The sequence below is a fragment of the Nomascus leucogenys genome, chromosome 24 (genome assembly GCF_006542625.1).
Source record: "Nomascus leucogenys isolate Asia chromosome 24, Asia_NLE_v1, whole genome shotgun sequence".
Taxonomy (NCBI): domain Eukaryota; kingdom Metazoa; phylum Chordata; class Mammalia; order Primates; family Hylobatidae; genus Nomascus; species Nomascus leucogenys.
This window is the reverse complement of record NC_044404.1, coordinates 24,789,690-24,800,592: the sequence shown is the minus strand read 5'-3', so window position 1 is coordinate 24,800,592 and position 10,903 is coordinate 24,789,690. Positions and strand designations below refer to the sequence as shown.

At 37.5% G+C, this 10,903-nt stretch overlaps 1 protein-coding gene and 1 non-coding gene across 2 annotated transcripts in view; one reads left to right on the top strand and one right to left on the bottom strand.

Annotated features, from left to right (window-relative positions):
- The first annotated feature begins 324 nt into the window (after window positions 1-324).
- Window positions 325-451, top strand: LOC115833074. The gene has a single exon (XR_004028526.1). It is a non-coding gene; the product is annotated as a small nucleolar RNA ACA64 (small nucleolar RNA).
- An 832-nt stretch (window positions 452-1,283) lies between these two features.
- Window positions 1,284-10,903, bottom strand: part of CLIC4 (chloride intracellular channel 4) — a 92,818-nt gene continuing 83,198 nt past the window's right edge. Inside the window, exons 5-6 of the mRNA XM_030805026.1 lie at window positions 3,974-4,155; window positions 1,284-3,255 (exon numbers count right to left, since the gene is read on the bottom strand). Coding sequence (XP_030660886.1) covers window positions 3,091-3,255; window positions 3,974-4,155 — 347 coding nt within the window. The 3' untranslated portion in view covers window positions 1,284-3,090. The remainder of the gene's footprint in view (window positions 3,256-3,973; window positions 4,156-10,903) is intronic.

Here is a 10,903-nt window from a genome sequence, read left to right as displayed (position 1 = left end):
TATTTGAATTTTATCACAAAAGTTAACAGTCCTAGTAAAAGACAACAGAACTGTATAGAATAATCTGCATCTACATCAAAAAAGGGAAGTTTTATCAACTAGAATAGAGAGCTTTCCAACTGTTGAATACAAAAATTTCTCAGAATCTCTTGGAAAACAGATCCATTCAGACTCCAGTCTCCTCACTAAAACCTCCTCAGTAAAACACAAAAGGTGTTTAAATGAAGGGGAATGGATTCGTTAGGTGTAAAAATAAAATCAGATTATTTCCATTATGTCAATTCATATACTGCATGAACTGTCTACCATGAAAACTTTTCCGGCGTTGGTTGAAAATCACCCCCGGCTTTGGCCGTGGCTGCGGGTGAGATTCGGCGCCCAGAGCCTCCGGGGGCCTCAGCTCACCGCGCGCTGCCCCATGTGCGGCGGTGAAACCCAGGCCCCGACAGGCGCCGCGGCCTCCCCCGCCCCGGGTGCGGCCACTCGCGAGGTCTGGCCCCTGACTCCTGACCCCGACTGCATACTCCTAACCCTGTTTTTTCTCCGCAGGACACTGGTCCTCCCACGCCTGAGACCGACGTCGCCAGGACCGCGGGGTCGGGGGAACTTAGCTGTCCCCCGTCTTTCAAATAAAGCTGTTTGTCTAAAAAAAGAAAAAAAAAAAAAAAAAAAAGAAAACTTTTATGTCCCAAATTTCTCAAGATGTTAAACTATGCTCTTTCCACAAACATACAATGGGGTTAAAGCATGTTGCTGGATCGCCCTTTTTACTAGCTAGCTTTTGTCCATTTACCAATTTCCATTTCATTTGACTAACTTCCCTGATAAAGTGGTATCTGTCTTTCTACAGAGAAAAGTAATTCTGTCTTCATCAAAATCACAATAGACATGCCTTCCTCGAACATTTAGAGGGATGGCCAAGTGTAATCACTGGGTTAATAAAAACAGGAGAATATCCAAAATGAAAATATTTTAGTTTCAAAATGAATTTTCATCACTGTATTCTGAAGAATGGAGCTCTTTCCTCTGTTAGCCCTCCACCCCGCACCACTCAGTCCACCATTCACTGGAAAGAACACACCTCACTGCTCTTGAATCTTTTTTATACTTTAAGCTATGAGGCAAGGTTCAGAATCACCAGAATGAATCCCAAGTTGCCACTATTTAAAAAGTAGGTGAAGAGTGATAATGCCTGCCTGTGTACTGGTGCAGATGGGACACTTTCACCCACTAAAACCACTGCAAAATAATTTCTCAACAGATAACTGAATAGTGCATCTTCCTTGAACCAGATAAATCATACAATATTTAATTACCAAAAAAAACCAAGCGGGTACTCAAACTTTTGATAAGCAATAAAGAGTTCCAAGAAAGGTAAGGCAAAGAATCTCCCTGAACCAAATGGATACAACATGGAGATTTTCTTATCTTTCATACTAAGCTAATTAACATTAGGTTCAAAAAATGCAGTACACTTATAAAAAGCTGCTTTCATAAAGCCAGTGCTTACTAAATGTTAGCATATCAAAGTGGGAGAAACACTGCCATTTTAAAGCAATAAACAAAATTTCAAGAAACAGCCTATGAGAAATAGCACTTCCTATACAAATTAGGTATAAAAAAATTACCAAAAATGTGTTATAGTCACAATCACAGTCTTTGGAGTAGTACGTAGAAAGTCTGGTTTTGTTTTTGTCTTTTAAAAAAGAGTAAATACATAGCAAAGTTTTATTTTCAGCAAGTTCATCCTCCCTTGTTAGAGCACAAATAATTCCTGGTTTAGGGCTTCAATTAAAAAAAACCCCGAAAAACAAAACAAAAACATGCAGAGTGCTATTCCTCAACATGGCTGTTGGAAAATATAACTCCAGGAAGTGCAATGAGTGAGATTAGGCAAAACTACAGTAAATACACACTCACCATAACTATAACTTAGTCCCAAAAGAATAAACAATCCTCTATATAAGGTAAATGGGGTGAAATGAGAAAATTAGTGACCCGTGTTTTACCTTTTTTTTTTTATATAGGCTGGATAATGCATTCTTTAGGTCATCTACATTAAATGTACTTTAGAAACAAAAATTTACTTGGTATTTTGACAAACCCACCCTTCATTCCTTAGGTTAATTTCTGTGTTAATTTTTACATTACTAATCATTGTACTGCTATAGCTAAGTCGACTAAAAATCAGTTATGTAGTGTTGCTCAAAAGATGTACAGATAGCAAGCTCTATGATTACCTAAAAACAAGCTTTTTAAAATAAAGAAAGCAATAAAGTTCTAAATGAATGGCACAGGGCAAAACACATATAACAAACGTATTTAGACAGAGTATCAGGTGCCCATCAGTTTCTCTTATAAAGATAAAATGCTTGAGGAAGGTCTTGAGAAAACCCTCACTCCCTCTAAACTTTTAGCTTCTACATGGTGTCAGATGTTACAACTGGTATGAAGGATAAATGCTTTTAGGCAAAAGTAAAAATCTATCTACAAAGCAATATAGCAAAATCTGTAGTGACGTTTGTAGAAAGCTCTCTTCTCTGGTGGTAATATTCGTTAGTACATATCCAGGATAGACTAAATTGAAACAATATTTCTGATACAGTAGCAATCCTTTCATATACTCTTACTAAATATTACTAAAAATTCCAAAAAATACATAAATATTCCTTGTACCTGCATTATGCACCAGTTTGGGGCTGCCTGATAAAGTCATGGCTACTATTTTTAACAATTAAACATTGCACCTCAAAAGTTCTGCCATCTATACACAGTGAATGGACACAATGGTGAGGGCTCCTGAGAGATGGCAAGCTACCTCTAAAGTGAAAAGTTTGTGGTGGAGTGTCTCCAAATTAAAGAGAGGGGAACCCAGGTAGGGGAGGTAGCCAGGGTAAAAGGATTTTAAAATAATACTGCTTAGGAGTGTATTTTAAGATAACTACTATACCTTGTCTATCCTTGATCCTAATCTTCAATAACTGCATGTTCGTGCAAAATACAATTTCTGCTCTATAGGAAGGAGTAGCCTGTTAGGAAAAGCATATTCTTAGGGGAAGACATGAAGACATCTCTTTTATAAACGCGATTTTACTTGGTGAGTCTTTTGGCTACGTCACTATATGCTATTTCAACCTCCTTATCACTGGGACAGGTATTGGTGAACTCGTCCCTACTGTATGCATTAGTTAGGTATCTCCAGATGCCAGTCATTTCTTTTGGAATATCAAAGTTGCGATATTTTTTGGCCACCACCTGAAATACAAAGAGATCAAAAGTTAACAGACTTATTTTCCATGTCTTGTAAACTAGACATATCTCTGATTTTGGAGCAAATAATTAATGCTCTAAATCTTTGAGAACTGCTTCTATTTGAAAAGAAGTCCATCACCATCATTCTAACTAGAGTTTTAAATAATGACCAAGACTGCAAGCTACACCAGGGATTTAGAAGTGTGACAGTGACTGCAAATAACTGCCTTGGACACCCAGAAAGATAGCCAAGTATAATCACTGGAAAATACTTCTCAACACACATACACTATTTTAGATCTGTTTTTATTATTATTTACAACTAGCACTTATTATTATATTTAACAATGTGCCCAGCCCAGTGTCTCATATTATAAATGCTCAATACTTTTTGCCTTGAATAGAGAAAGCCAGGTGTGATCACAGAACAGAATTTGACAACAGAAGTCAGTGTGGCAAACTCCAATTCAAAGTCACGCATTGTATCTTTGAATTTTTATGCAGTCACAGAAAAAAAAAATTCATCTTTCTTATATTCCTCAATTTTAAGACATAATTTTCCATTTAACTAACTCTAGGGTGCTTCAACTATTGCCTAAACTGCATTGAATTAAACAACTAGTCATATAAGATCAGAAATGTTTTGAACACAAAGGAAATGCCACTTTAGTAAATACAATACAAGGTGATGGCAATGCGACATCCCCCCCTGCAGACCTACCTTGACAATATGCAGTTTGGGCAGCAGGTTGCAATCAGCTAATGTCATTTCATTGCCATCCAGAAATTTACGTGTAGAAAACTTTATGTCCTCCATACTATTCTCATCAATTTCATCAGGGAGAGGAGAATTCAGATATTCATCCAGTTTCTGCAGAGTTTTCATGAGACCCCTCTCCAGTGCTTGGGGGCGGGGGGGAAAGATGAGAATACTGTAAGAAGGAGAACCACTCAAGTCCCCAAGTAGAAGCATGACTCTGAGTCAATAACTGTTTAAAAATGTTTACTCTGACACAAGGTCCTGTAGAACAAAACAGACAAGGCTCCTGCTCTCCTAGAGCTTAATTATGTGGGTCGAGGGATAAAACAAGTTTGTTCAGGTAAAAGAATAAATAAGCATAATAATGTCGGGCAGTGGTATTTGTAAAAACTTGCTAACAACTGGCCGGGCGCGGTGGCTCACGCCTGTAATCCCAGCACTTTGGGAGGCCGAGACGGGCGGATCACGAGGTCAGGAGATCGAGACCATCCTGGCTAACACGGTGAAACCCCATCTCTACTAAAAATACAAAAAATTAGCCAGGCGTGGTGGCGGGCGCCTGTAGTCCCAGCTACTCAGGAGGCTGGGCCAGGAGAATGGCGTGAACCCGGGAGGTGGAGCTTGCAGTGAGCTGAGATAGCACCACTGCACTCCAGCCTGGGCAAAAGAGCGAGACTCTGCCCCCAAGAGAAAAAACAAACAAACAAAAAACACAACTTGCTAACAACTAAATGTCCCACACATGAACATAAATGGTCCAACACATTTGACGTTTAAACTGGAAAAATGGATGAGAAAAGGCAAGCATACTAATTCAAATCTAGGGATTAAAAAAAATCTTAGAGACAGATTCTTGCCCTCATTTTTAATTTCTGCTCCCCCAGGAATATTTTGATTTATCAGCAAGAAATGTGTTAAGAAATACCAATTCAAACAATCCAAACAGAAAACCTGAGATTTTCAAAACTATCTTATAATTCACAGGAAGCCAAGAATAGTACTATCTTATACAAAAAACACAAAAGTCAGATTAAAGAGTTCAATTTACAATACTGAACGGGAGCCTCTTTAACCAAATAGGTTAAGATGCTCTGATTGTCATGATTCTGATTGTCATGATTCAGAAGAAAGGATAATAGAAGATTTGTCTATTGTTATTCCGTATTTTTTATGGCATTCATTAAAGTGGGACAGAGCACCACTGTATATCCGGAAAGTCAAGGTTAGTGGCCCTCAGCAGAAAGGGGGTGGGAATGTCATTAAAAATATGGAATAACAACAAACAGGTCTTCTATTATCCTTTCTTATCCTTTACTTCCAATCCACCTTCCCCCTCACTCTCAGAATAGATGAACTTATACAGATGATTGTGGTAACTGGCCGTAAAAGAAAGTTAAATATCATGAGGTGGCAAACCATGTAGTTTTAAGCCTGAATTCAGTTGTGTCCTTTAAGGAAAAAGGTAAAGGCTTACATGCTGCATCTTAGATATGTTACCAGCAATGTATGTATGTCCTAACCCCAAACCTCTTCTTCCAAATTACAGCCACCCACTCAACCCTTGGTCCCTTCATGGTAGTCCACGTAATAGATGGTAGTCTCAGTTAGGCAAGGGGCTATAGCCATAAAAAGGAATGAATAGATTTTAGGAAATAAAAACTAACAGAGTTCAGAAACCAAAGTGAATATGAGAAAGGGGGGTAGATGCATTCGACAGAATATAATTGAGCCCCTCCTACCTGCCAAGTCTTATTCTAAGGATTGTTAAATTCACTGTTGAATAAAACATAGTAGGTTCCTATCCTCAGAGAGTTTAGATCTTGGGGACAGAGGGTAGTACAGAGAAGCTGGTCAACAAATTAAAGACTCCCAGGGTGAATGCTGGTGTCATTTACTGAGCCATTTACCTTCCCAAGGAGAAACAGATTTAGGGGCTATGGAGATGAGTTCAGTTAATATGCTGGGTTTGAGGTGCCTGTAAGACATGTGAGTAGAGATGTCCAAGAGACAGACAAATACGGTTTCAAATGTCACAAACTGAGCTGGAGCAATGTGTTTAGAAGTTATGAGAACATAAATGAACACTCAAACCATGGAGTAAAGGAGAAGCAGAGGGCCTAGAGAAAGCCCTAAGGAACATCATTTAAAGGATAGGTAGGAGGAAGAGTCTGCGGAGAAGACGGGGTTTCACCACGTTAGCCAGGCTAATCTCAAACTCCCGAGCTCAAGTGATCGGCCTGCCTTGTCCTCCCAAAAGTGCTGGGACTGCAAGCATGAGTCACTGCAACTGGCCAGATTTTTGAATTTTTAAACTATCTTCCATTTCTGAGAAACCCAACTTGGTTGTATTACCTTTTGTTATGTTGCTGAATTTGGCATATTTTGTTTCAGACCTTTGCATCTATATTCAAGAAAGATTGGCTTGAAATTGTCCTTTCTTTTGATGTTCTTGTATGGTTTTGGTATCAAGGCTCCCTGCCCTCAACAAGCAAGTTAGAAAGTATTCCCTCTTTTCTGTTCCCTGGAAAGGTATATGCAAGTATGACCTTACTTCTTCCTCAAATGCTTGGAAGAGTTCAACAGTGAAGCCATCTGGATCTGGAGTTTTCTTTTTAATTATATGAAATTTAAATGATATAAGAATATTCACATTTTTAATTCCTTGTGTCAATTTTGTTACACTGTACTTTCTGTAAATTTCTCCAATAGTTTCATAATTATAAGCATAAATTTTTTCATAATATCCTCCAAAAATCATTTTAATGTAAGCTCTGTAGCAATCCTCCTTTTTATTTCTAATATTGGTTTTTGCTGTCTTCTCTCACTTTTCTTGATTTTTCTTGTCAAGGATTTATCAATTTTTTTTATTTGTTAGACTTTGCAAAGAACCAGCTTTTAGCTTCCTTGTTCAACGTCATGTTTGTTTTCTACTTCCTTATATTCTGCTCTTTAGTATTTCTAACTTTTAGTTCACCAATATTTAGCTCTCTTCTTTTCTAATATACGCTTTTGGAACTATAAAATTCCCTCTAAGCACAGTTTTAGCCATATCTCACAAATGTAGACATTTTGTATTTTCATCACTTTATTCTTTTTCAATCTGTGGATTTAGAAATATACTAGTTAATTTTCAAACATGTAGAAACTTTCTAGCTGTAGCTTTTGTTTTTTAATTTTTGAGACAAGGTTTCACTCCTGTCACCCAGGCTGGGGTGCAATGGCACGATCTCGGCTCATTGCAACCTCGATCTCCTGGGCTCAAGCGATCCTCCCACCTCAGCCTCCTGAGTAGCTGGGACTACAGGCACATGCCACTGCACCTGTCAAATTTTTGTATGTTTTGTAGACAGAGGGTTTAGCTATGTTGCCAAAGTTGGTCTCGAACTCCTGAGCTCAAGTGATCCGCCCACCTCAGCCTCCCAAAGTGCTGGGATTACAGGCATGAGCCACTGTGCCCAGTTCTAGCTGTACTTTTGTTATCGATATCTATCATATTTTCTTTGATTGAGAAACAGTCCACATTTTCAATTTTTTTGGAAAAATTTTTAGCTTTGTTTTATGGCGCAGCTTTACCATCAATTTTGTTCCATGTGCATTTGAAAAACCAAAGTATATTCTGAAGTACAGTGAGATATGTATATACATATATGAGATTAAATTTGTTCACTTTATTGTTCAATTTTATCTTCTCATTTTTTTCCTTTTGTGGTTGATTCTAACAGTTACTAAGGGGGTAAGTTAAGATCCCCCACTATGACTGTGGATTAGTCTGTCTCTTAGTTCTGTCAGTTTCGCTTATATTTTCAGGTTAGTTATTTGGTAACACAAGTTTAGAATTATTTTATCTTCCTGGTAGATTAACCTTTTTAAATCAGTCTGGAACATGTTTCATTATCTCATAATGCTTCTTTCCTTAAAGTCTACTTCATCCAATGTCAGTGTGGCTTTGTCAACTTTCTTTAGGTTAGTATTTATATTATTTCATTTTTAGCTTTCCTGGATCCACATTTCCTGTATGTATGTGTGTGTTTGAGAGAGAGAGAGAGAGAGAGAGAGAGAGAGAGAGAGATACAGTCTTGCACATAAGCAACATTGTTTTTAATCCAGTTGGTAAACTTTGTTTTTTATTTGTAATATTTAAATAATGTATATTCAATGTCATTACTAAAAACTCTGGTTTAAATTTGCCATATACTTCTTATTTGTCCACCTGTTCTGTGTTCTTTTCTTCTCTCCTACCTTCCTATGGATTACATTTTTAAAAATTATTCCTCTATTTCCACCTCTATTAGCTTAATACACAGCCTTTTCTACTCTTTGTTTCCCTGACTCATTAAAGTTTAATTATAACTGTTGCCACTTCCAGGATAATGCAAAGACCTTAGAACTCCATTAACCTCCTTTCTGTCCTATACGCTACTATTGTTATGTATTTAATTCTACATTTTTAAAATTAATTAATTAATTTATAGACAGATTCTCACACTCTATCGCCCAGGCTGGAGTGCAGTGGTGCAATCTCAGCTCACTGCAACCTCTGCCTCCCGGTTTCAAGTGACTCTCCCGCCTCAGCCTCCCGAGTAGCTGGGATTACAAGTGTGAGCCATCACGCCTGGCTGGTTTTTGTATTTTTAGTAGAGATGGGGTTATGGGGTTATGCCATGTTGGTCAGGCTGGTCTCGAACTCCTGGCTTCAAGCGATCCACCTGCCTCAGCCTCCCCAAGTGCTGGGATTTACAGGTGTGAGTCACCGCACCTGACCCGGTAATATTTTTTACTTAGGTAAATATCAAACAAATTATAATGTGTTACCTAAGTGATAAGTGACAAGGTCAAAGATCTACCCACTTTATTATTATTAAAGGATCATGCTAGCCATAGCCATGATCAAGTTAGCTTATTTCTTAGAGGAAACATAACCAGCAGAGGGCACTGGAACCCAGTAAAATAAAGTTGAGACATTAACAGAGCTCAACTGAAACTACAGAAGTGACAGAGAAACAAGCCACTTAAAAATAAAAAATCAAAAACACAAAACAATAAACATAAACTCTTATTAATTACATTCAGGCCAGCAATAATGCATATAGTTAGCTGAAATGTAAAGTTTACAAATTAACAAGAGAATACAATGTGAGAAACAGCTAGGTCAGTAAGAATTCCAGGAAATGATGAAACACTTTTTATGGGTATATTTAAGAGGAAAAAAGAGAAAAAGGAGAGAGCAGAATCTCAAGGTTGTAAAACAAGATTTAATATGCTTCTTATTAAAGGCAGTGAATGCATGGCTGGGTGTGGTGGTTCACACCTGTAATCTCAGTACTTTGGGAAGTCAAGGCAGGTAGATCACCTGAAGTCAGCAGTTCAAGACCAGCCTGGCCAACACGATGAGCCCTCGTATCTACTAAAAATACAAAACTTAGCCAGGCATGGTGGTGCATGCCTGTAGTCCCAGCCACTCGGGAGGCTGAGGCAGGAGAATCACTTGAACCCGGGAGGTGGAGGTTGCAGTGAGCCGAGATCGTGCCACTGCATTCCAGCCTGGGTAACAAAGCAAGACTCTGTCTTAAACAAAACAAACAAACAAAAAGCCAAAAAAAAATAAAAGTAGTGAATGCAGAACAAGAACATGTTAGAGTACAAGGACTTGTTCTTTGATCAGATTACAATGAATAGAATCAGTCTGTGGGGAAGATAATGTTGCCTGAATTCAAACATTGAATTATTGTCTCAAATGCTATTTGAGTGTTTTGACAAGTTTTTGAGCAAATGTTTAACCTTGGACCTGCTCTAAATTAATGTTTTTCCTGAATTATAGATATAAAAATAAAATATCCTAAATTTACAAGGTTTATAATATAGTATTCCTCAGTGCAAGGCATAGTGGCTCACGCCTGTAATCTCAGCACTTTGGGAGGCCAAGCTGGGTGGATTGCTTGAGTCCAGGAGGTCAAGACCAGCCTGGGCAATGTGGCGAGACTTTGTCTCATTTAAATAAATTTTTTTAAAAAAGAAAATTGAGTCTAGCATAACATTACAATGACTGTTTTTTCTATAATTTTGGACTTAGCAAAGCACTTTTGATGAAGTCGAATTGTTATACCTGACTAGAGTGTCAGTAATTTTTCATAGTTAAGAAAGTCATAACAAGGGTATATTAATGAAAACAAAGAATGATGAATTAGTTTGATACAATTATATGTATCAACGTAAGGTATGGCCAATAAAACAAATACAAACAGAGGTATCAAAAAGTACTAAACAGCACCATTCAATAAACACAATACAATTTTCAAGACTAACCATCACAAAGGAGTATGTAAATATAAAGAAAATGTCAAAATTAACCACTAGAAGGCAGTAGCAAGCCATCACAAAGTAGCTCCCTGTCTTATAGCTAGTAAGTAGCACTATTATTCTCCAACACCCCTGAGGTAGTAATGCTGGTATCCCTAAAAAGCTATTTCATAAAGCTCTCAAAAAATTTTTAAGTGCAACAGAGCAACAAAATCAGTTTAAAATTAATTATGAAAGTCAAAACACCCTTTCTTGTCTAAGAGAACACAGCAAAATTACAAAGATTAACACACACCAGGGTCCAAAGTGTAGGGAAATGAATACTTTCATGTTTGTGGGAATATAAACTGGTATAGACTTTTGGAGAACAATTTAGCAAAATAGAGCAAAATTTAAAATGCACAAACTTCTTGAACTATTTGGAATCTAGCTCAAGGACATTCACCAGCAGCACTGTTTATTATAGTGAAAAAAAAAAAACAAAACTTGAGACAATCTAGATGTCTATCAACATGGAAATGGTTAAATGAAAAGCAGAATTTCTAAAAGTTGAGGTAGATCTATATTTTGATATAGAAGCATTTCTACCATATA